The sequence below is a fragment of the Pipistrellus kuhlii genome, unplaced genomic scaffold (genome assembly GCF_014108245.1).
Source record: "Pipistrellus kuhlii isolate mPipKuh1 unplaced genomic scaffold, mPipKuh1.p scaffold_m20_p_77, whole genome shotgun sequence".
Lineage (NCBI taxonomy): Eukaryota > Metazoa > Chordata > Mammalia > Chiroptera > Vespertilionidae > Pipistrellus > Pipistrellus kuhlii.
This window is the reverse complement of record NW_023425581.1, coordinates 982,172-1,007,816: the sequence shown is the minus strand read 5'-3', so window position 1 is coordinate 1,007,816 and position 25,645 is coordinate 982,172. Positions and strand designations below refer to the sequence as shown.

The 25,645-nt window shown below is 53.4% G+C and overlaps 1 protein-coding gene across 3 annotated transcripts; it reads right to left on the bottom strand.

Moving 5' to 3' along the window:
- On the bottom strand, window positions 1-24,545 carry NLRX1 (NLR family member X1). 3 transcript variants are annotated; one of them, XM_036423107.2, is made up of 10 exons: window positions 24,372-24,545; window positions 17,880-18,003; window positions 16,711-16,780; window positions 16,249-16,337; window positions 15,188-15,807; window positions 13,648-14,466; window positions 2,355-2,950; window positions 2,032-2,118; window positions 1,183-1,434; window positions 1-785 (listed from the first exon to the last, which is right to left on the bottom strand). In XM_036423107.2, exons 2-10 carry the CDS (start codon window positions 17,947-17,949, stop codon window positions 464-466), a joined length of 2,925 nt encoding a protein of 974 aa, XP_036279000.1. In that variant the 5' UTR covers window positions 17,950-18,003; window positions 24,372-24,545; the 3' UTR covers window positions 1-463. The 3 variants fall into 3 exon arrangements, with proteins under 3 accessions (XP_036279000.1, XP_045432147.1, XP_045432148.1); XM_045576191.1 differs by lacking the exon at window positions 24,372-24,545 and adding an exon at window positions 24,246-24,364; XM_045576192.1 differs by lacking the exon at window positions 24,372-24,545 and adding an exon at window positions 23,861-23,917.
- Between the last annotated feature and the right edge of the window lie 1,100 nt (window positions 24,546-25,645).

Sequence of the window (25,645 nt, the reverse complement as noted above, 5' to 3'; positions counted from 1 at the left end):
CGACAGGAAGCGGTCAGTCCTTCCATCCCAGGAAGCACAGGCGGGCGCGGGTGGGAGCGTTTAATGGGGGGGATGGGGGGGGGCGCTGGGCCCCGAGCACAGGCCCGAGGGGAGGCGTGAGGCTGGGGCAGCGCCGGGGGGAGCGGAAGGGCCGCGGGACCCGGGGTCCCAGAAGGCAGTACGGCAGGGTGGGAGCCCCCACACGGAGACGGCACCTGGCAGGGCAGGTGGGAGAGGGGCGCCCCCTGGTGGCAGAGGCTCCTCGGAGGAGAGGGCCCGTACGTGGGGGTGCAACAGGCAGCTGGGCCACGGAAATGCCACGTCTTGTCCTTCCGCCCCACGGCGAGGCCTGGAGACCGACCTGGGAGGACTGGCGGGGCCGGCTCCGGAGGGCGCGGCGGTGCCAGTCCCGGCCCCCGACCTTGGGGCATCTCCGCGGGGCAGGGAGCGGCCTGGCGAGCCCTCAGCGGCCAGGGCCGCCCAGCCGCCCCAGCAGCGCCGTCACCTCGCCCTCCACGCGCAGCAGCTGGGCCTTGCGCCACGGGTTCAGGGTGGCGCCGCGGTTGTCCTCCAGGTCCCGCAGCAGGAGCTGGAGGTGGCGCCGCACGCGGGCCCGGTCCCAGTTGTGGAAGTTGCGCTGGACTTCGCTGAGGATCACCGACCAGTACTGGGACACGGCCGCGCCCTCCGTCAGCGACACCACCACCCGCGCGCGGCCCTCCGCCGCGTCCCCCAGGTCCCGCAGCACCTGGCGGCCCTCGGAGCTGAGCTCGTTGAAGTAGAGGCTGCCGGGGAGGGGAGGGGAGGGGAGAGGAGAGCCGTCAGCAGGCGCAGAGCCAGGGCAGGGCCGGCGAAGGCAGGGGGCTCAGCCCAGCCGCTGCGGAGAAATGCCATGGGTGTGTCCTCATGAGCCCAGAGGAGGGGTGGCCATGGAGGCAGGGACGCCTGTAGGACTTGGTGGGACCAGGGACTAGGAATGGGGCCACCAGAAGCTAGACAAATTGGGGTGGGGGCAGGGCAGGGGAAGGGCCCGTGGCAGAGGGAAGGGCTGGCGCCCAAGTCGGTGGGCATCACTCAGGAGCCAGGAAGAGAGGCCAGGCCAGGCCCCTGCCCCGGGAGAGAAGCCCCCTGAGCGGCAGGAGTCCAGGAGGGGGACAGTGGGGGAGGGGGGACAAGACTCACTGCAGCAGCTGCAGGGACGGGTGCTCCCAGGCCGCCTTGGCCAAGGCCAGGGCCGCGGAGTCGCTGGCGCTGTTGTAGGCCACATTCAGCTCCTGCAGCTGCTGGTTTCGCTGCAGCTGGGCAGCCAGCAGCTCCAGGCCCTCGTCCCCGAGGCCCGTGTGCAGCAGGGACAGGTGTGTCAGGGAGGTGTTTCCCGCCAGGCCCTCCACCAGCGAGGCCGCCCCTGCGGCCGTCAGCGGGTTGTTGGACAGCCTGCAGCCACAAGCACCCCTAGGTCACAAGGGCCCGTGGCAGAGACCCTGCGCTTGAGCCACAGAGTGCCACCTGGGGCGGAGACGCCTGGACACAGAACTGCAGGCCCAGGAGGGAGGGTGGAGACTGGCGGGGTGGCACCTGCAGAGGGAGAGGGCAGGAGCCGGCTTCTCTCCTCACCCCCTCTTCCACTCCCCTTGCTGACTCCCTCTCCCCTCTCCCCTCACCTCCTCCCCAGAGCCCCACCCTTCTCGCCCTCCCTCCTTTCTCCTTCCTCACTCGCCTCCCCTCACTTCAACCAGGAGTCTGGGTTCCTAGTAAGTCAGTCAACTCTGGGGGCATCGACGGAGTGCCCAGCAGGTCATCCTTGTGAGGCGACACACATCCATTGGCCTGGGCTCTGGTCCAAGCCCTTCCCCTCTCATTAGTCCCATGAGAGGCTCTCTTAGCACCTACTGCTGGTGGCATCTCACCCACCGCCCTCCTGCTTGTCCTGGACCGGGGCACGTTGAGGTGAGGAGCACACCCCTGACCTCAGCTGGCCGCCAGCGCGTCTGGTCCTCCCGCAGCCGCCCCCCCCCCCCCTCCCGCACTCACCGCAGGGTGGTGACTTGGCACTGGCCGTGCAGCAGCAGCTCTCGGAGGTCCCTGCAGGCCTCCGGGCCCAGGCTGTTGAGCTGCAAGCTGGAGCAGGGGTGGCCCGAGGGGAGGGAGAAACCAGAGTTCAGCCGAGGCCGGCCATCCACTGGCCTCTGTCTCTCCACGCTGTCCTCCCTCCTATTGCCTGTTCCCTCCGCCCACACCCACGTCCCCCCGGGCCCTGGCCCTTCCTCAGTGCCCCCGGTTTCCCTGGCACCCTCTCCTCCCCCCTCTTCCCCTCCAGCCCCTCCTCCCTCCGTGCCCAAGCCCAAGGTCCTCACCCCAGCTTCCGGGCACGCAGAAGGACGGGCATGAGCGTGCGCAGCCCCGCAGGGTCCAGCTGGCAGGAGGCCAAGTTCACCTCGTCCAGAGCATGCCTGCCGCTGCCCAGGACAGCCGCCACCACCATGCACTTGCGGGGTGTCATGCGCACGCCTGCCAGGTCGAGCCGGCGCAGGGAGCCGAGCACCTCGGCGGAGAAGCGCTGGTTCTGGAACTCGTAATGGAAGAAGAGGTGGTCCAGGAGCTCCGAGGGGGGCAGCGCCCGCCGGCCCAGCTTGCCCAGCTTCTTCTTGATGGCCTGGGCGTTCTCCAGGGCATCCAGGTTCTTGATGGGGCAGCCCAGCTGGGCCAGCAGGGCCCGGTTCTGGGCAGAGAGAAGCCCCCCCATGAACATGGGGAAGAGCTCGAAGACCTCGTCCTCGGGGGCCTCATCGGGGTGGCGCCGGGGGCCCTCCACGCCCAGGATGCTGGCACCCATCTGGTCCAGGACGTCATCGTTGTTGTAATCCTCCTCTCGGAACATCTCCAGCACCATTGCCTGGGCCACCGCCTCTCGGCTCTTCCCCACCATTCGCCCAAACACGCGTGGGACCACCTGGGAGAGGAAGGCAGGTGCTGTGGGCTCTGTCCCCCTCGGCCCAGCCGGGCGAGCCTCCTGCACACGCAGCAGTGTCAGTCCGGTCACATGACTCCCTGGCTGCGACGCCCCCTCCCCCCCCCCAGAATAGAAAACTCTTCTAACTGGGCCCCATGTGATCTTCCCAGTCCTCCCTCACCCGCGGCCTCATGCCCTCCACACACATCCTTCCTCACGGCCCGAACACGTCCGCCCAGGAGGGGTGGAAGGAAGCTCAGAGAGCATGCAGTCAGTGTGGAACCGGCTGTTTCATAAATACACCCCATCTTCCACATCATCCTCCCGCCATGACTGATGTCACATCACTCCTCAGTCAGCCCTGAAATTAATTTAAAATATACATTTAGCTGAAACCGGTTTGGCTCAGTGGTAGAGCGTCGGTCTGCGGACTGAAAGGACCCAGGTTCGATTCCGGTAAAGGGCATGTACGTTGGTTGCAGGTACATCTCCAGTAGGGGGTGTGCAAGAGGCAGCTGGTTGATGTTTCTCTCTACGACATTTCTAACTCTCTCTCCCTCTCCCTTCCTCTCTGTAAAAAATCAATAAAATATATTTAAAATATATATATATATATATTTTTTTTTAATATATTTTATTGATTTTGTACAGAGAGGAAGGGAGAGAGATAGAGAGCTAGAAACATCGATGAGAGAGAGTCATCGATCAGCCGCCTCTTGCACACCCCCTACTGGGGATATGCCCGCAACCAAAGTACATGCCCTTGACCGGAATCGAACCCGGGACCCTTCAGTCCCCAAGCCGACGCTCTATCCATTGAGCCAAACCGGTCTCGGCATAATATATATATATATATTAAAAAAAAAAGACTGAGAGATCAGAGGTAAAAATATTGCGATCCAGCGCCATCTACTGGAAAATAATAGAAAGATCTCTTCAGAGAAAGCTGCTATCGGGTATTAATATAGACAGATATAAATGTACCAGTAGTGGCAAAGGAGAACAGCAGATACCATGAATCAACACAGTAACAAGGATGGCCAGAAAAGAAATGAAAAATCCCCAGAAAGCAAGCAGGAACACATGGAAATATGTGATATAAATGACAGAGATTTCAAGATTGCAGTTCTGAAAATACTCAACATATGCGAGAATATATAGACATGCAATTCAATGCACTCAGAAAACAAATCAATGACAAAACGAGTACTTTACCAAAGAGACTGAAACTTTTAAAAAGGGTCAGCCAGCCTGGCCGATGTGGCTCAGTGGCTGAGAGTAAAACGTGAATCAGGAGGCCCTGGTTCTGTGCTGGGTCAGGATACATGCCAGGTTGCAGGTTCCATCCCCAGTAGGGGGTGTGCAATAGGCAGTCAATCAATGATTCTCTCTTAGCATTGATGTTTCTCTCTCTCTCTCTAAAATCAATAAAAACATTTAAGAAAAAAATAATCAGAAATGAAGAAATGAAGTATGTGATTAAGTAGATTAAGAGTAAACCACTTGCCCCAGCCAGTTTGGCTCGGTGGATAGAGCATCAGCTTTCGGACTGAAGGTCCCGGATTTGATTCCAGCCAAGGGCACAGGCCTGGGTTACAGGCTTGATCACCAGTGAGGGGCGTGCAGGAGGCAGCCAATCAGTCATGCTCTTTATCCCTCTCCCTTCCTCTCTGAAGTCAATAAAAAAAATATTTAAAAAAAAAAAAGTAAACTACTGAGCATAGAAAACAGAGCCAAGCAGATGGAGGAAAGAATTAGTGATATCACAGACAGGAATCTAGAAATGATGCAGAGGAAAGGAAAGACAGACCTGACCATAAAGAAAAATGGCTCAATGAGTAGAGCATCAGCCTGCAGATTGAAAGGTTCCGGGTTCAGTTCCGATCAAGGTCACATGCGTGGGTTGCGGGCTCAATACCCAGTGTGGTGAGTGCAGGGGGCAGCCAATCAATGACTCACCCTTCTAATTGATGTTTCTTTCTCTCTCTCCCTCTCCTTTCCTCTCTGAAATCAATAAATACTAAAAAGAAAAATGAAAGAGCTCTATGAGAACTCTCTGACTCCATCAGAAAAAGCAATCCTTACTAATGAAAGCCTAAGTAGTCGTCCCGCTGTCATGCCTCACAAGATGGCTGCACGCACACAGGCGTGCAGGTAGGCGGGGCTGGGCTTGACACTGTGCAGCACAGATCCTGCCTGGGAATACTGCCTCCTCCCAGCTGCGCTCAGCAAGGCTTGCCTGGGAGTCCTGGGGGTCCTGCCTCCCGGCTCCATGCGGCTGGGAGGCGGGACCCCAGGCTCCAGTCTACCTTCTGGGCAATCCATCAAGGAGCCCTAGATGGGTGGGCGGGGTCTACCTCTTCGGGGCTGTCAATCTGGAGGCTCCCAAACTGTGACAGGGCACAGGCCAGGCTGGGGGAGCCCCACCCCCACCCCAAGTACACAGATTTTGTGCACCGGGCCTCTAGGTACTAGAATAAGAGGCATTCTGGGAGAGGAAGAAGGGAATGGGAGTCTATTCAAACAAACAAACAGTGCGTGAGAACTTCCCAAACCTCTGGGAAGAACTGAACCCAAGAAGCAAACAGAACACCGTTACCTCAAGCCAAAGAGGCCCTCTCCAAGGCACCTTACATTAAAACTGTCAAAAATCAATGACAACAAAAACAGCCAGAAAGAAGACAGAATTTATCTACAAAGGAAAACGCATCAAAATTTCATCTGACTTCTCAGCAGAAACTCTACAACCCAAAAGAGAGTAGAACCAAATATTAAAATGTCTGAAAGAGAGAAATTACCAGCCATGAATAATGTACCCAGTAAAATTATCCTTTAAATAGGAAGGAGAAATAAAGATGACTCCAGACAGAGAAGCTGAAGAATTTTATCACCAGAAAACCTTCACTGCAGGAAATACTCAAGTGAGTTACTCTATCTGAAACAAAGAACATATACTTAAATAGATATTTTTAAAAGATCTGGAGTGCAGCAAAAGCAGTAATAAGAGGGGAGTTCATATCATTATGGGCCTATCTTAAGAAATAAGAGAAATCTCAAGTAAACAACTTAACTTCACATCTTAAAGAACTATAAAAAGCCAAAACCGGTTTGGCTCAGTGGATAGAGTGTCAGCCTGCAGACTGAAAGGTTCCAGGTTCGATTCCGGTCAAGGGCATGCACCTTGGTTGTGGGCACATCCCCAGTCGGGGGTGTGCAGGAGGCAGCTGATTGATATTTCTAATTCTCTATCCCTCTCCTTTCCTCTCTGTAAAAAATCAATAAAATATATATTTTAAAAAAAGAACAAAAGTGGAGGGGGGAAAAATCAATAAAATATGTAAAAATAAATAAATAAATGTTAAAAAAAAAAAGAACAAAAGTAACACAAAGTCAGCAGAAGAAAGGAAATAATAAAAATTAGAGCAGAATGGAATGAAATAGAGAAGAGAAAGACTATACAAAAAATTAATAAAATGAAGAGCTGTTTTCTTCTAAAGATTAATAAAACTGACAAACCACTGGCTAGGCTCATTAAGGAAAAAAGGGAAAAGATCCATATAAACTAGGGGTGTCGAACTCAATCAGAGAAGGGGCCAAAATCTAAAATCCAGCCTAAATCGCGGGCCGAATGGTTTACTGAACAGTCATAAACTGTCATTGTGATGGAAACGCAGCGGAGTGCAGTGATGACAGCGCGGTGCGGGCCACACTGCAAGGCCTGGCGGGACGGATTTGGCCCGCGGGCCTTGTGTTTGACACATGTGATATAAACAAATCAGATGAGAAAAGAGAAGTCACCACAGATATACAAAGGATCGTGCTGTACTATTGTGAAAGACTAGTGATCCACTGTAGGAATATCCTGCAACACCTCCGGCCCGCCCCTGCGGCCACCACTGTGCGCCTTGCGCGCAGACCGCCGGCGCTGCCTCCTGCCGCTGCCCCTGCGCCTCCGCCTCCCCGGCCTCGCACACGCTGCCAGTGCTTTCCCTCCAGCAGCCAACTTGCTTTCCACTTTCCCTCCCTCTTCCTTCTCTGCTGTCTTCAGTCTTCACTCCTCCCTCCCTCCGCATATGCAAACCAACCGCCATCTTTGTTGGGTTAATTTGCATATTTGCTCTGATCGGTAGGTGGGTGTGGCTTGTGGGTGTGGCAGAGCGATGGCTAATTTGCATATTACTCTATTATTAGGTAGGATTATATGTCACCAAATTCAATAACCTAGAAGAAATGTGTAAGTTCCCAGAAATATATAACCTCCCTAGATTAAATTATGAAGAATTGGAAAATACACAGACCGATCAGCAGTGAGGAATTTGAAGCCACCATCAAAAACCTCCCAAAAGCCTTTCGGCTGGAACCACCGTCTTCCAGGAATTCGCCAAAATGGCTCACACAAAGGGGAAGAGGAGGCCCGCTCCATGTTCTCTGCGCCTTTAGGACACGCGAAGGCTCCTTTGGCCACACACACGCGAACCTACCAGAAAGGCGATGCTGTGGACATCAAGGGAATGGGCCCTGTTCACAAAGAAACGCCCCACACACGTTACCATGGCAACACTGGAGGAGTGTACAGTGTCCCCGGCATGCAGTGGGCGTTGTTGTGAACAAGCAAGTCAAGGGCAAGATTCTTGCCTAGAGAATGAATGTAGGTAGTGAGCATATAAAGCCTCAACGAGCCGAGATAGCTTCCTGAAACGTGTGAAGAAAATGATCGGAAAAAGAAGGAAGCCAAAGAGAAAGGTACTTGGTTCAACTGAAGCGCCAGACTGCTCCACCCAGAGAAGAACAGTGTGAGAACCGATGGGGAGGCGCGGGAGCTGCCGGAGCCCACTCCCTATGAATTCATGGCGTAATAAGTGGGAAAACATAAAAAAGACTTCTGATAAAACAAATAAATAATAAACAAACAAATAAATAAATAAATAAAAACTCCCAAAAAATAAAAGTCCAGGACCAGATGGTTTCACCAATGAATTCTACCAAATGTTAATGCTCATCTGGGGTTATTTTTTTTCCCATTGATTTTTTAAAAATATATATTTTATTGATTTTTTTGACAGAGAGGAAGGGAAAGGGATAGAGAGTTAGAAACATCGATGAGAGAGAAACATTGATCAGCTGCCTCCTGCACACCCCCCACTGGGGACGTGCCTGCAACCAAGGTAACTGCCCTTGACCGGAATCAAACCTGGAACCCTTCAGTCCACAGGCTGATGCTCTATCCACTGAGCCAAACCAGTTAGGGCTCCCGTTGATTTTTAGGGGGAGTGGAAAAGAGAGGGAAAGACAGAAACATGGTGTGAGAGAGACACTGACTGGCTGCCTCCTGCACAGGCCTGACCAGGGCCTGGGCCAGAGAGGAGCTTGCAACCCAGGTATGAGCCCTTGACCGGGATCGAACCTGGGACCCTTAGGTCCCCAGGCCGACGCTCTATCAACTAAGCCAAACCAGGTAGGGCTCAAAAAAGATCTAAAACCTATCCTCTCAAACTCTTCCCCAAAATTAAGGAGAGTTAATACCTCCGAACACATTCTATGAGGCCAATATAGCTCTGATACCAAAACCTGGCAAGGATAACACACACACACACACACACACACACGTAAAAACTTCAGACCAATATCTCTGATGAATACAGATGCAAAAATCCTAAACAAAATACTAGCAATTCGAATACAACAGTACATCTAAACATAATACAACACAATCAAGTGGGGTTCACTACAGGGGCATAAGAATGGTTCAATATATGCAAGTCAATCAATGTAAAATACCACATTAACCAAAGAAAGGGCCTGGCCATTGTGGCTCAATGGTTGAGCGAAGACCTATGAACCAGAAGGTCACGGTTAAATTCCCAATTGGGGCACATGCCTGGCTCAATCCCCAGTGTAGGGGCATTCAGGAGGCAGCCAATCAATGATTCTCTCTCATCATTGATGTTTCTATCTCTCTCTCCCTCTCTCTTCCTCTCTGAAATCAATAAAAAATTTAAAAATAAATAAATAAAAATAAAAAGCATCCAAAAGAGAAGTAAACTGTACTTTTTGTGGACATGATTCTCTATATAAAAAACTCTAAAGACTCCACCAAAAAACTACCCTATATAATAAAATATGCCAAGTGTCCAGTCGTCTGGTCGACCATTCAACCAATCAAAGCATAATATGCTAATGATATGCTAATACTGCTCAACTGCTCACTATAACATATACTGACCACCAGGGGGCAGAGAGCCGACTGGTTGACCAGTCGCTATGATGTGCACTGACCACCAGGGGCAGACGCTCCAATCGGTAGGTTAGCTTGCTATTGGGGTGCAGCCAATCCGGGCTGAGGGAGACAGGCCAGAAAGCCTGGGGGCCCTCAGCCCAAATCATGCACTGATGAGGTCCCTCGGCCTGGCCTGTGCACTCTCGCAACCCAGGACCCCTCAGGGGGATGTTTGAGAGCCGGTTTCAGCCCTATCATGGTTGCATGCTCAATCCCCAGTGGAGGGCATGCAGGAGGCAGCTGATCAATGATTCTCATTATTGAAGTTTCTATCTCTCTCTCTCCCTCTCCACTTCCCTCTGAAATCAATAACAAATATATATATATATATATATATATATATATATATATATATAATTTTTTTAATAATAAATGCTATGGTTACTTAAAAATATATCATTTAAAATAATAATAAACAAATACAGTGAAGTTGAAGGATACAAAATCAATGGACAAAAATCCATTGCCTTCCTGTATAGTCACAACAAATTTTAGAGGAGAAAAAAGAAAAAAAAAATCCTTTTGCAATTGCAACCAAAAGAATAAAATACCTAGAAATAAACTTAACAAGGAACATGAAAGAACTATATACTGAAAATTACAAAGCATTATTTAAAAAGATTGAAAAAGACATAACAAAATGGAAAAATACCCTATGTCCGAAGATTGGAAGAATCAACATAGTTAAGATGGCCATATTACTCAAATTGATACACAGATTTAATGCAACCCTATCAAAATCCCAATGCCATTAAAAAAAAAAGAACAAGAACAAGACATTATCAGATTTGTATGGGATCACAAAAAACCCTGAAGAGTCAAAGCAACTCTGAGAAAAAAGAACAAAGCTGGAGGTATCACACTACCTGACTTCAAATTACACTACAGAGTTACGATGATCAAAACAGCATGGCACTGACAAAGAAACAGACACACAGGTCAGTGGAATAGAACAGAGAGCCCAGCTGTAAAATCACATGTAAATGGGCAGATAATTTTTTAAACATTTTTATTAATTTCAGAGAGGGAGAGAGAGAGAAACATCAATGATGAGAGAGAATCATTGATTGGCTGCCTCCTGCATGCCCCCTATTGGGGATTGAGCCCACAATTTGGGCATGTGCCATTGACCAGAACTGAACCCAGGATCCTTCAGGGCGACATTCTCTCCATTGAGCCAAACCAGCTAGAGCTGGAAGATAATTTTTGACAAAGGAGCCAGAAACAAACAATGGAGTAAAGACAGTCTCTTCAATAAATGGTACTGGGCCGAAACTTGTTTGGCTCAGTGGATAGAGCACTGGTCTGCAGACTGAAGGGTCCTAGGTTCGATTCCGGTGGGGGGTGTGCAGGAGGCAGCTGGTCGATGTTTCTCTCTCATCGATGTTTCTAACTCTCTCTCCCTCTACCTTCCTCTCTGTGAAAAATCAATAAAATATATTTTTAAAAATTAAAAACTGGAAAAAAAAATAAATGGTGCTGGGAAAACTGGAAAGCCACATGCAAACAAATGAAACTGGACTACAGTTTGTCTCCATGTACAAAAATTAACTCAGAATGGATCAAAGACCTAAATATAAAACCCAAAGTAATAAGTTACATAGAAGAATATATAGGCACCAAACTTATGGACCTTGGTCACAGAGAACATTTTATGAACTTGACCTGAAGGGCCAGGGAGGTAAAATAAATGAGTGGGACTGTGTCTAACTAAAACGCTTTTGCAAAGCCAAAGAAAACGATAACAAAACACAGAGGCAGCAGGCCAGATGGGAGATGATATTTGCAAATAGTAGCTCAGACAAAGGCTTCGTTTTCAAAATACATTAAAAACCCATAAAAGTCAACACCAAACAAACAAACAACCCAATCAAAAAGCAGGCAGAGAGCCCAGCTGGTGAACCAGGAGGTCATGGCTGGATTCCAGCCAAGGGCACAGGCCCAGGTTGTGGGCTCAATCCCCAGAAGGGGGCATGCAGGAGGCAGCCAATCACTGATTCTCTCTCATCATTGACGTTTCTTTCTCTCTCTTCCTCTCCATAAAATATATATATAAGAAGTGGGCAGAGGACCTGAAAACACACCCCGCCCAAGAAGACAAACAGCCAATAGACAATGAAAAGGTGTTCCACCTCACTGGCAGTTAGGGAAATGCAGACCAAAACTACAGTGAGATGCCACCTCACACCTGCAGAGGGGCCATAATCAACCAGACAAGCAACAAGTGTTGGAGAGGCTGTGGGAAAAAGGGAGCCCTCATTCTCTGCTGGTGGGAATGCAGACCTGTGCAGCCACAATGGAAAGCAGTCCGGTGATTCCTCAAAAAATTAGGAACTGAGGGACCCAGCAATCCCTCTCCTGGGTATGTGCCCAAAACCTCAAATCATGTGTTCACAATGAACATGCCCCTGTGTTCACGGCAGCACTGCTCACGGTGGCCAGGGCATGGAAGCAGCGAAGTGCCCTCAGAAGAGGACTGGCTAAAGACGACGTGGTCCTCGGTGGAATACCGCTCAGCCACGAGAAAGGGGGAGACAGCGCCATCTGCACCAGCACGGACGGCCCTGAGAGCGTGATGCTGAGGGTAATGAGTCAGTCAGAACAAGCTGAGAGCCCTCTGACCTCGCTCTGTGTGGGCAGAAACCTGAAACTCGCGAACACACACAGTGTGGTGGCTCCGGAGGGCAGGGGGTGTTGGGAAGGCGGTCCTGTGACTGTGGGTGGCGGGCACACAGTGCCTAACACAGACCTGTCGCAGAGAAGCCCACACCTGACACCTGTGTGTTCATGTGGACCATGGCACCTCAGTACATACAATAAAAGAAGGAAAAAGAAAAAGGGAGAGCTATGGACTTTGAGGCACAAAGAGGTTAAGCAACTTATCAAAGGTCACACAGCTACTAAGTGACAGAGACTTTATTTCAACCCAGATAGCTGCATTCCTGAATCCTTGTCCTTAACCCGTATGCTTTGCTGCCTATAAAAAGGAAGACTTGTTGCAATTTTGCCAGCACTGGCGAGGGCTCTGGCTCAGGTCCTTCCTAGCAAGGCGCCACAGTGTGACGAAGCCACACTGTGCCACGTCGGAGCAGCTTGGCAGAAAGAGACAAGACTCAGAATCGTGAAACGTGGGCTCAGACCCAACTGCTTTACTTCCGTCCGTGACCTCAGACAAGCCGAAGAGCCTCTGAGCGTCAGTCCCCTCATCTAGAAAAGGGATCATAATTGTGTTTCATTTACAAGTTTGGCTTCTGAAGCAGACCTGCACCTGAGGATTGTCCTAAGCCGATTAACAATGCATTGTCCTCCCGGTATAAAGGAGTAAAATGGCAGCAACTTCATAAACCTGCCTCTGGGGGTTCAGATGAGTCATTGTTCCTGGACTCAAACCGCCTCTGGGGGAAACAGACACAACCCAGCGGCTGGGCCTGCAGAGCAGAGGCCAGACCTGAACTACGGGGACCACCTTCTAGAAATAAGGGCTGGGAGCAGAGGTGCGGGACAAAACCGTCTTACAATTGGAGGGTTGTTACTAAAGTCCCTGCACTCTCAGCACAACTCGCAACAGCTGAGACCTGGACACAGCCACGTGCCCGTCAGCAGAGTGGGTAGCAGCTGTGGGCATTCACACACGGAACTCGATGCAGCGGTGAAAGGAGGGCCTCTTACCCTTGGGACAGCACGGAGGGGCCTGGAGAGCCTCATGCTGAGTGAAGGCCGTCAGTCAGAGACACGGGTCACATGACCTCACTCATATGAGGAATCTAATTAGCAAAATGAACTGATGAACAGAGTGGACCCAGAGCCATGGGGCATGGCGCAGAGGGCGGACTCTCGGAGGGAAGGCGGGGAGGGGGAGTGGGTGGGAGGTGATCGACCAAAGACCCTGTGTGCATCTCTGCATGGCCCTGGGCACAGACGGGGGGGGGGGGGGGCCTGGTCTGGGGCAGGGGTGAACTGAAGGAGGGCAATGGGAGAAAAAGGGGACATATGTAATACTTTCAACAATAAAGATTTTTAAAATAAATAACTAAAGTCCCTGCATCCTCAAATTCCCCTCCCAGCCTCCCAGCCTTTCCCAGCCCGTGGCTTCTCTCTGCCCTTCTTAACACCCAGTCCCGCCAAAAGCCACACGGGCCTGGCTTGCATAGCTTCGTGGCTGGGCATTGACGCAGCCACTGGTTGGATTCCGGTCAGGACACAAGCTCAGGATGGGGGCTAGATCCCAGTATGGGGCGGGCAGAAGGCAGCCTATCAATGATCCTCTCATAATCTCTCCCTTTCCCTTCCTCTCCCAAAGCAATGAAGTAAAATACAGCCACACTGCCCAAATCTGAAGCCAGAGGCCAAGGCAGGGCCCAGCTCTGCGGGGAGCAGCCTTTCCTTCGGGGCGGGAGCCGGGAGCCGGGAGCCAGGTTACCTTCAGCAGGTTGAAGAGCAGGGGCAGGATGCGCAGCGGCAGCAGCTTGGCCAGGATGCCCAGGACCAGGCTGACGTCCTCGCCGACGCGGCCGGCCAGCTCGGCCACATCCTTGCCCACCCGCTGCAGCGTGGTCTTGCGCAGGCCCAGCACGATGTAGAGCGCGGCCAGATACTCCTGCAGGGCGGGCACCGTGAACACGAAGGTGCCCGGGTGCCCCGGCTCCACGCACGGGGCCAGGAAGAAGCGCAGGGCGTCGGCGCGGAAGCTGTGCAGCAGCTGGAAGTCCTCCTCGGAGCGGACGCCCGCCTCCAGGCAGCCGCGCACGTCCTCCTCGGAGAAGCGGGTCCTGCGGGAGGACACGCCCTCGTAGGCCAGCTTGCCCATGGTGCGGGCGGCGTAGGCCATCAGGGACAGCGGGGCGGGGTCGCCGCCGGCCAGCACCTCGCCGCCGAAGTTGAGGCGCAGGAAGCTGGTGTAGATGCCGGTGAGCGTCTGGCCGGCGGGCGCGGGCGCGTGCAGGAAGTGCAGGGTGGCGCACACCAGCCAGCAGTAGGAGGGCAGGAAGCAGGCGGCCGTGATCTGGTGGTGGCCCTCCAGGTTCCGCGACAGCATCTCCACCAGGCCGTCCCGCTGCGCCGCCGTGGGGCCGCCCGCGCCCGCCGCGCCCGGCCCGCAGTCCGGCTGGTGCAGGCGCAGCTGGAAGTAGAGCTTCTGCAGGTTGGTGTCGGAGAAGCCGCAGATCTCCCCGTAGCGGCCCACGTACTTGCTGGGGATGCGGCCCACGACGGAGGGCCGGGTGGTCACCAGGATGCGGGCCTGGAAGAGCGGCGGCAGGATCAGAGCCCTCCTACCCTGATGGCTCACTCCCTGGAGCCTGAGGACCGTCCCAGGGGGGAAGGACGAGGATGCACACCTCCCGGGACCCGCACCTCCCGGGGGCCGCACCCCCGGGGCCCAACCCCCCCCCCCCCGGGGCCCACGCCCCCCGGGACTCACGCCTCCCGGGGCTCAAACCCCCTCCCCCAGCCCGCACCTCCCGGGGCTCACCCCTCCCGGGGCTCACCCCTCCCGGCCCGCACTTCCCCAGGGGCCGCACACTGTGAGCACAGTGTCTATGTACAATAGTTAGTGCCTTGGCCAGCAGCACAACTCAAGAAGGAAACACAGAAAGGAGCCTGGCAAGTTGGTGACTTGTTCAAAGACACACAGCTGGAAGTGGTGGGGCCAGGATGTGAACCCGCCCAGGGCCTCTCCCACCCAATCAATGTGCAGGCCTACCCAGCCCGTGTGGCTCAGCGGTTGAGCATCGACCTATGAACCAGGTTAGATTCCCAGTCTGGGCACAGGCCCCGGTTGTAGGCTTGGCCCCCAGTGTGGGTGTGCAGAGGCAGCTGACCCATGATTCTCTCATCACTGATGCTTCTAGCTCTCTCTCCCTCTATGAAATCCATTAAAAAATACATTTTAACAATGCAGGCCTAAGACACAAAAACTCGTGGGTGGCAAGTCGGTGCAGAGGCCGGGAGGAGGCACCCACCTCGGGCAGCATGTACTTGCGCAGCAGATTGACGAGGATGGCAGCCGGCGCCAGCGGCTCCTGGGGGTCGCTGCACAGCCCGGTGCCCGCCAGCCGGAAGTCCAGGTTGAGCCGCTCCAAGCCATGGAGCACAAAGAGCAGGCGAGAGCCCGCCGCGGCCATCAGGGGCAGAACCTCCGTCAGCGCCGCGTGGCGCCGGGCCACCAGCTGGCACAAGGAGGCCGGGCCCCGGCCCGGGGAGGACAGGTCCTCGCAGGAGAAGGGGATGAGCAGCTCGAAGGCTGGCAGCCGCCCGTGGCACCAGTCCAGCACCATCTTGCGCACCAGCGTGCTCTTGCCGGTGCCCACGGCCCCGTACAGGACCACCGTCTGCACGCGGCACCCGCAGGCGTCCGGGTCGAAGAGCTGAGACAGGGCCAGGCTGGGGCGCGCGGCCGGGGGCGGCTGCGCCGGGGACCGCAGCTCCGAAGGCGGGCGGAGCAGCTCCTCGGGCGCGCTCTCGCGCACCACGGGGTCCACGTGCACCGTGTCCAGTGCAAAGGTCGGGCCGAACTGGCGCTCCTCCCGGGGCAGCCGGCTAAACCACTCGGCCAGGTTCCGGCGGTGCCGCTGGATGGCCTCTGGAGGGGAAGGCAGAGGGCCTGGGCTAGGCAAGGGGGCGGGCGGGTGGGGGAGGGCAGGCTGCGGAGTCAGCACAGGAGGTGCCATGCATCCCTCAAAAAAGACAGAAAGTGGGTGCCAGGGGATGAGGAATGCTGGGTTCACTGGCTTCACAATTACAATAGATCAAAGGGAAATCTTCCCCAGCTGCTAGGCCAGCGTGTGGAAGGCAGGGGTGGCACCCTGCCCCCGGCTTTGCACATGTGTGCATTGCATGAGCGTTGCAGGAAGCGATGGGACAGATGGGTGATGGGCGAGGGCAGGTGGCCACTGATAGATGATGCCAGTGGTCCTCCATGCCTCTCTCCCCCTGCCTGCTTCTCCCCCAATCCCCCCCTCACCCCACCCAGGATCTCGGCCAGCCCCTCGCCTCAGGCTGGCCAAGGAACCAATCTCTTTACCAGCAGCAGAGATGCTCCGTAACACGGGTCCATGCCTCTCTGACGGGGGAACACTGCCCACTGAGCTTCCGTAGTGACGGGTAAAGGCCCTGGAGCAAGGAGAAGGATGAGCTGGGGCTCGGCACTGAGCTCAGTGCCTGCACCTGCATGGAGCCCAGGCCGGTGGCATGAGGAGCCTCTGGCTGCCTGAGACCCAGGCCCAGCCCGGACACCCAAGTTAAGACTCTGACTCTCACCCCTCCCAGAGACTGAGGTCTCACCCTCACCCTCCAGCCGCCCACAGCTGCCTGTCCGGACTCAGCCTGCTCCCTGCCAGACTCCCCCCCCACAGACCACCCCCTGGCGGACCACCATGCCATGTGCTGTAATGATGTTACTTCCTTCTAAGCTCCAAGCCCCAACCCTTCCCAGGCTCCTCGGCTATGCCCAGGTAGATTCTAAGGTTTGACACCAAGGCCTCACCTAGGGGGGCCAAGGGAACAGCCCCCTTTAAGGGCCCAATTCCAATGGGTCATCCAGAGGATATTTTCATCTGCAGAGAGAGGAGAGAAAAAATAGCATCCAGATCCCACCCATATTTCCCCCCTAGACACAGACCCATGTCTACGCAAACCCCCTTTTGCTCTTACGCATCATGTCCCGCCCTCTGAGCAGTTACGATGCTATTTTATGTTCTACCCTGTGACCAGCTGACTGACATTCACTTGCACCACCCGCCACAAGAGCAGGGTCACGTGTTTTTTTACACAATTACATACTTGGAACTTAGCATAATCATGCACTTGGCACGAAGCAGGCACTCAAACAGCATTTGCTGTTTCTAGTCTGTTGGGCTCAATGGTTAGAGTGTCCGCCTGTGCACTAGACCAGCGTTTTTCAACCGCTGTTCCGCGGCACACTAGAGATGTTGCCTGGTGTGCCGTAGGTGCAGACAAGACAAGAATTTTATAATTTTTCACTATTTTGTTTACTTAATATTTCATAATAAAGTAATTATAAAATACTTTCTTTGTGTTTATTTGATTCCTATTCAAGAGAATTACTTTATATATAGTCAATATAGGCACAGAGTTAAATTTTTTAACATTTTCTAATGGTGGTGTGCCTCGTGATTTTTTTCATGAAACAAGTGTGCCTTTGCCCAAAAAAGGTTGAAAAACACTGCACTAGAGGGTCGTGGGCTCGATTCCTGGTCAAAGGCTCCCCAGCCCCAGTTGGGTGTGTGCAAGAGGCAACCAATCAATGTGTCTCCTGTCTCTCTCCCTCTTTCTCTCTCTCTCTCTCTCTCTTTCCCCCCTCACCCCTCCTCTCCTCCTTATATTCTCTATAGAGATAAATGGAAAAATATTCTTGGTGAGGACTAAAATATATATATTTGTTGAATGCAAAATGACATCTGACAAGTGTTCCTGGACTTATGTAGCTACAGGAACCCTCACCAAGGCTGACTCCCTATTTCAGGAAGGAAAAAGGAAGCTGGGAGAGATGAGGTCACTTGCCCAAGGCCAACAGCAAGTGAACCCCAGAGCTGGGACTGGCACTCTGGTGTCTGAATCCCTGCCCTCTTGGAGGCCCCGTCTGGACTCAAAAGGAAACGAGAGGGGGAAACAGAAACCCCGATGCCCACTCACCTGCTGGCTGAGGCGCTCGCACCAGGCCAGGTCCCCAAACGGCCCAGGGCAGACGGCGACTCCACCTCATGGCAGAAGAGACAGTCCAAGCCCGGGCAGGGCACACCCTCTACCCGTCCGTCCCCTGTGGGAAGAATGGTGTGAGTGGACCACGCCCACCCGCCTGTGAGGCCAAGGAAAGTCCTTCTCCTCAGGAAAGCTGAGCCTTTCCCGAAATGTCAGCACTGCCCCAGCCCTGCCCTGGCCTGGCCTTCAGAACTCCGCCCTCTTCCACACGCCCGCCTGAACGGTCCCTTTAACTCCCCCTCCTATTGCCTCTCCCCTGAGTCTCAGCCCAGTGAATGGCCAGACGTAGGGGTGCTTTTTCTGGCCTGACTGCCGGCGAGCTCAGAGGAGTCCTGTGTTCATTTCCAGTGATTTTTTTTTAAAATATATTTTATTGATTTTGTACAGAGAGGAAGGGAGAGAGATAGAAACATCAATGAGAGAGAGTCATCGATCAGCTGTCTCTTGCACACCCCCTACTGGGGATATGCCCGCAACCAAGGTACATGCCCTTGACCGGAATCGAACCCGGGACCCTTCAGTCTCCAAGCTGATGCTCTATCCACTGAGCCAAACCGGTTTCGGCCATTTCCAGTGATTTTCTAAGCCAGCCTTTTAAGTAATAATTTTCTACTCCCCTCTGCACCCCACCCCCACCCCCCCAGGTATCAGGTCCTTTCAGCTGAGTTTTCAGTTTATGATTTTATCTCTTCTGTGATGTTTATGTATGCTACCTTTGAGGCTGGCCTAAATAATGAATAAATTAAGGAGAACCAAGATGGAAGCATAGGTAAACGCTGGTATTTCCATCTCCCACAACTACAACAAAATTACAACTAGCCCTAGCCAATCTAGCTCAATGGATAGTGTCAACCTGCCAACTGAAGAGTCCCAGGTTCAATTCTGACCAAGGGCACATGACTGGTTTGGGTTGTGGGCTCAGTCCCCAATGTGGGGGTGGGGGGGGAGAGGAGGAGATGCAGAAGGCAGATGATCAATGATTCTCTCTCACCATTGATGTTTCTATCTCCCTCTCCCTTCCTCTCTGAAATCAATAATTTTTTAAAAATTTACAACTAAAATGCCGAACAAACATCATTCCGAACTGCCTGAACTTGGTTGAATGGAAGTCCTGCAGCTAGAGGAGAAGAAAGTGCATTGAGACTGGCAGGAGGAGTGGAGGCACAGAACAGACTGTCTGGTACCCATGTATAGCGTTTTCTTTCATCGGGAGGAATAGCTCCAAAGCATCTGTGAGAAGCAGGGGGACCCAGCCCACACCAGGCCCCCAGTTCCAGAGCTGAAAAGAGAAGTCCCCATAACTTCAGGCTTTAAGAACCAGCAGGGATTGTGGCTGAATGACACAGAGATTACTGGAGGCCCAGGTGCTCCTCTTAAAGGGCCCACATATGAACTTACATGCTCTGCTTCCTCCGAGCTCCAGGGCTCGGCAGGGCTTTAGGGGAATCCAGGAACATAAGGGGAGGAACTGGACTGTCTGGCAATGGGGCAGGAACTCAGGAGCAGCTTTCTCCAAGACAGGGATCACTGTTCCTATGCTGGGACCTCCCCAGTTGCAGAGCTGACTGGAAGCCATATTTGAGTGTCCATCAGCCTAGTGCACACTGTTTGCTCCATCCTAGTGATTCCCTCAGATCCCATCCCATCCAATTTTCAGCCCCACCCACACTCTTTGCAGCTGCTTTTCCATATGAATGGCCTGCCCTGGCTCAGGCTTCAGACTTTGCTAAAATCTATTAAGCAAGCAGCAGCTGTAATCGGCATGCCCCAAACCTATCCATAAAAGACCCAAGACCTGCCGAAACCGGTTTGGCTCAGTGGTAGAACATCGGTCTGCGGACTGAAAGGTCCCAGGTTCGATTCAGGTCAGGGGCATGTACATTGGTTGCAGGCACATCCCTGCAACCAGGGGGGGGGGGTGCAAGAGGCAGCTGGTCGATGTTTCTCTCTCACTGACATTTCTAGCTCTCTATCTTTCTCCCTTTCTCTCTGTAAAATATCAATAAAATATATTAAAAAAAAAAAAAAAAAAAAAAAGACCAAGACCCAGGACTGGCACCAGCCTGTCTTGCTTCACAGCTGGGCCTCACAAGCCCAATATAAGTAGCAGCCACCTGCAGATCTCTCTGTAGCTCCTACTGGGTGGCTCCAGGCAGTGGCTAACTTTGCACCTCCCAGGAGGCCCCAGAGCCAGTGCACCTGGTGGACAGCTTCAGACCATACCAGATTAAAACTCTACACAGGGGTGTCCCCTGCACAGTAACTCTTCCATTGCAGATTCAGTAGTTACTCACAACCAATTGGTCTGGAGGTCAAGTCTCCTCAGGGACACTTACCAACAGCAACCAAGGCTCAACTATAAGACTGTGCACACAGCTCACCCAGGGACACACGTAGAGTGCCCAGCTCAGGTGACTGAGGAGGCTGAACCACTGCACCCTACAGGGTACCTACTACACAAGGCCACTCTACCAATTCCAGGAGACAACTTCAAGCATACCAACATTTGCATTATGGGAGTGCCAGAAGAAGAGAGAGAGCAAGATGTTGAAAATCTATTTGAAGAAATAATGGTAGAAAACATTCCCTACCTGGTGAAAGAAAGAGACTTAAAATCCAGGAAGCACAAAGAATCCTAAATAAGAAGACCCAAAGACATCATAATTAAAATGCCAAGGAATAAAGACAAAGAGAAGCTTAAAAACAGCAAGAGAAAAGCAGTTAGTTACCTATAAGAAAATGCCCATATGACTGTCAGCTGACTTCTCAACAGGAGGGAGTGGCAAGTGATGCATAGCAATGACCTACCACCAAGATTACTCTACCCAGCCAAGTTATCATTCAGAATTGAAGGTCAGATAAAGAGCTTCACAGACAAGAAAAAGCTAAAGGAGTTCATCACCAAACCAGTATATGAAAAGTTGAAGGGTAGTCTTTAAGAAAAAGAAAAGAAGAAAAACATGAACAATAAAAAGGCCATAAATATATATCTATCAATAACTGAATTAAAAAATCAAAATAAATGAACCAAAAATCTAATGAACAAAATAAACAGATTAATAAAATAGAGCCAGAGGCATGGAAACAAGGAACACATTGATGAATCTCAAAGAGAAGGGGAAGAGATTAACAAAGGTCTTTTTTTTTATTTTTAATAAACCTTTATTGTTCATATTATTACAAAAGTTCCTCATTTTTTTCCCCTCCACCAGGTTCCCACCCCACCCTCTGTCCTTTCCCCACCCCCCATTGTCCTCATCCATAGGTGTCAGTCTCTTCCGCACCCCCACTCCTCTCTTCCCTGAGAATCATCAGTCCACTCCCCTTCCATACCTCTGATTCTATTATATTCAAGTTACTATTGTTCATCAGGTTTTTTAATTCCCTTGCGTTGTTGTTTTTATTTATTTATTAATTTTTTTTATTGGCTTCCAAAGGGGAGTTTAAGGTCAAAAGGAGCTTCCAGTGTGCCCAAATCCCATTCATCAAAATCTGGGTAAGCTCCCTATTTTTTGGTACAAGATTTAGCTTATCGAGACCTGGGTGAGTCAAGGTCCTATTTGTTCCTCATTCCAAGCACATGGATTAAGAAATCAGCACTGATAAGAGGATTCTGCCAGTGCCCTTGGGCTCAGCTGATAAGAATTAAAAGAATGTCCATGTGCCTTCTCTGGTGGCTCTCTATATCTCACCCTTTTTTACTAATTAAAATAAAATTTAAACATCAATAATAGGGCTCTAAAATTAAAAACAATTGCAAACAATGCCAATGCAAAAACTAAACCACATACATGCTATTTTCTAAACTTGAATGTCAAGAGCAAAACTCTGGCTATTAAATAATAACAACAATGCTGATGCAAAACAACAAAATGAGAAATCAGAATTATGGACATATTAATATTTTTAGCTACTAAATGAGTCTCTTTTGTTGCTGGTATAGATTTACTCAGAGTCCTTGGATTTGCTGCACAAGACTGTGCAGAAGACTGGAAGCTAACAGATGCATGAGCAGGAACATGCTGCTCGAGGCCTGGCTGCTCAGGGCCTGGTTGCTCTGGGCCTGGTTGCTCTGGGCCTGGCTGCTGCTGCTCTGGGCCTGGATGCTCCGGGCCTGGCTGCTGCTGCTCCGGGCCTGGCTGCTCTGGACCTGGCTGCTCTGGACCTGGCTGCTGCTGCTCCGGGCCTGGCTGCTCTGGACCTGGCTACTCTGGACCTGGCTGCTGCTGCTCTGGGCCTGGATGCTCCGGGCCTGGCTGCTCTGGGCCTAGCTGCACCTGGCCTGCCTGCTGCTGTTCTGGGCCTGGCTGCTCTGGGCTTGGCTGCTCTGGGCCTGGCTGCTTCGGGCCTGGCCTCTCCGGGCCTGGATGCTCTGGACCTGGCTGCTCTGGGCCTGGCTGCTGCTGCTCCAGGCCTGGCTACTCTGGGCTTGGCTGCTGTTGGTCTGGGCCTGGCTGCTTTGGGCCTGGCTGCTGCTGCTCCAGGCCTGGCTGCTTTGGGCCTGGCTGCTGGTGCTCTGGGCCTGGCTGCTCTTAACCAAAGGTCTTAATGTACATATGCATTACAGACAATGCATATGGACACAGACAATAGGGTGGTGAAGGACTGGGTCTGGGCAAGAATGGAGTAGAGGGGGATAATGGGGTGATAAAGGGGAGACATCTGTAATACTCTCAACAATAAAGATTTAAACAAGTAAAAAAAATAAGTTAATGAACTTCCTATTTGACATCTCCAAGTATCCTGCCAATACTTGAAGCTTCACACATGGAAAACTAAATTCCTCATTGACTTCTCTACAAACCTTCCCATTCACGATTTACCCTAGAAGTCTGACTTCTTTGTCTGCAAATTCCCCTCCCTCCTTCACAGAGGAAACAGGCCCACTGCCACCTCCCCGAGCTGTGCCAGCCTGTTCTGACTGCATTATCGCTACTGTCCCTGTGCTAATGCAGATTTCTGGGGACCCCTCCCCCTTCCTGGCTGCTCTTCAGTCTCATGTCATTCCAATCCCTCATGCCAGCCACCAACCCGCTCCCTGAAATCCTCTGTTATAAATAGAGCACAACCGTCTGGCCCACACCCACTACTTTTCTGAGTTTGCCCCAACCCGCACCTCACTTGCCAGGCTCATTCATTGCATTCTTGCTGGCACTTTCCTGCGTTCACACACTTCCTCCAGATTGGGATGACCGCAGCATCCTCCCCAATCTTTTCAGACCCTGCCCAAAGGTACCACCTCCCAGAAAGTTATTCCTGGTTCTCTGGCCTCCCTGATGCGGAGCCAGCTGCTTGTTGGCATCTCATTTCCAAGGACCTGGCTCCTCCGGGGGACCTGGCTCCTCCAGGGGTCCTGGCTCCTCAGGGGGGGGGGGGGGACCTGGCTCCGCAGGGGGGACCTGGCTCCGCAGGGGGGACCTGGCTCCGCAGGGGAGGGGGACCTGGCTCCTCGGGGGGACCTGGCTCCGCAGGGGAGGGGGACCTGGCTCCGCAGGGGGGACCTGGCTCCTCGGGGAGGGGGACCTGGCTCCGCAGGGGAGGGGGACCTGGCTCGGCAGGGGAGGGCGCACTTAGGGCTCTGGCTGCGCCAGGACCCCGCCAGCGGGCCGGCCAGTGGGGACCCGGCGGGGAGGGGCAGGGAGAGGCCCGGAAAGCCGAGGGAGGCTGAGGAAACTGATTGGGGTGATCAAATCAGACCAGGGCCACGGCTCAAGCTGGGACTCGCGGAAGCGGGGGGAGGGCAGTTCCCCAAGATCACCCGGGTCGGGGCAGCGAGAAAAGCAGGGCACTCGGCAGGGAAAGCACAAGGCTGAGGTCCCCAGACCAGCGCTCCTCCCCCAAACTGGGTCCCAAGCAGCCTCCCAGTTCCAGTGGCTTCCGACCCCGACGCAGAGCCGGCCAGGAAGCCCACCCACCGCTCGGCGAGCAGCTCCACTCCTCGGCCGAACGCCCACGACGCTTGCGCGGCCCCGCCCTCTCTGTCCGCCCCCCGCCCGCCCCGCCCCGCCCACCGCCCGCCCCGCCCCGCCCACCGCCCCCGCCCACCGCCCGCCCCGCCCCACCGCGCCCCGCCCCGCCCCCGCCCACCGCCCGCCCCGCCCCGCGTCCCGCCCGCCCGCCTGGCACCGGCCCTGGCCGCGCGGGGAGAGGGCGAGCCCGGCAGCCAGGCCCTCGGCGGGGGCGGCGGACGGCCAGACGGACCGGCGGAGAGCAGGCTCGGGCGGGGCTCCTCCTCCGGTCTTCCCGGGCGGGGCCTCTGCAGGCCGCCAAGCGCCAGTCCCACCCAATGGCCTCACCGACCTCCTCCGCGCAGGGCGGTGGTTTCGCCCGTTTACAGCGGAGGGACCGCGGCAGGAAGGGTGCAAGTTCTGGCGCAGGTGAACCCGCCTAGGAAGCGAGTCAGAACCAGACCCGGTGGGGCCTCACCCTCCGGCCTCTTCTCCGTCCTCGCCTCCCTCCGGCAGACCCGGTCACGGCTCCCTGGCCCTCCTTCGCCCCGCCCCGCAGACCCAGCCTCTGCAGGCGCTGGTCAAGGAAGGAGAGAGTGGGCCGAGGAACCGCTTCCACCCAGCCTGCACCACTCACGGCCCGCCCGGCGCTTCCTGGTCCTCGGCGCCCCCCGCCCCGCCCCCGCCCATGCAGGACACACCCAGGGCCTGCGTCGGGTGGAGGAGCCACCCAGCACCCACGGCAGGGCATGCCTCCACATGCAAGCACGCGTGGCAGTGTGCACTAACTGGTGTGCATGGGTTCCTGGGGCAGGGCTGTGACCTCCAACTTCACATAGACCCGTGGTTCCCAGCGTGGGCACACGCCCACAGGGGGACAATTTGATTTTTAAGGGGGCAATTCGAAAATGAGTTATTAACAGTGAACTTTTTCATTTCTTATGGTTCTAGGGGCCTCATATACAGTATATAAATATATATTCTGACATTTATGCATTTCAGTTCTCTGTTATATCTTTTGAAACTATTTTCTATTTTTTCATGTCACTTCATATTATTATTATTTTTTCAACAATTTCTAGTAATTTCTTCCTCAGTACTTCACCTGTCCTTTCGTTCTTTTATTTTTCTCTCTCATGGGTGCCCTGTTTTTGGAAGCTTCTTTAGGCCAAGTTAATGGCCTTTAGGCTTCCTCCCGTAAATAGGAGCTCCCTTTGTTAGAAGAATTCTGTGTCACATAGGATGTTAGAGACGCTCAGGTGGTGTGTGGCCAGGAGAAGGTTGGGGACCACTGGTCTGGACGGAAGGCAGAGCTGATAAACACTGGCATTGGGGTAGTGCTGAACAAGGGGTGCAGGCCCCAGACAGATCAGCAGTTCTCGTCCAGGGGCCCAAATGATGGTGCTTCAGAGGAGACAGAAGCTTAGGAACGTCCTGGTGGGAGGGGTGGGGGGTACTAACTGCCTCTGGCAGAAGAGATGACTGCTGAGCTGGATTCTAAGAGATAAGTCCAGGCCGACTGGCTTGGCTCAGTGGATAGAGCATTGGACCAAAGGGTCCTGGGTTCGATTCCAATCAAGGGCTCCTCCCAGCCTGGGCCCTGGTCAGGGCGCATGCAGGAGGCAACCAATCAATGTATTTCTCTCACATCAATATTTCTATCTTTCCCTCTCCCTCCCACTCTCTCAAATCAATGGGGAAATATCCTTGAGTGAGGGGGAGAGAGAGAGAGAGAGAGAGAGAGAGAGAGAG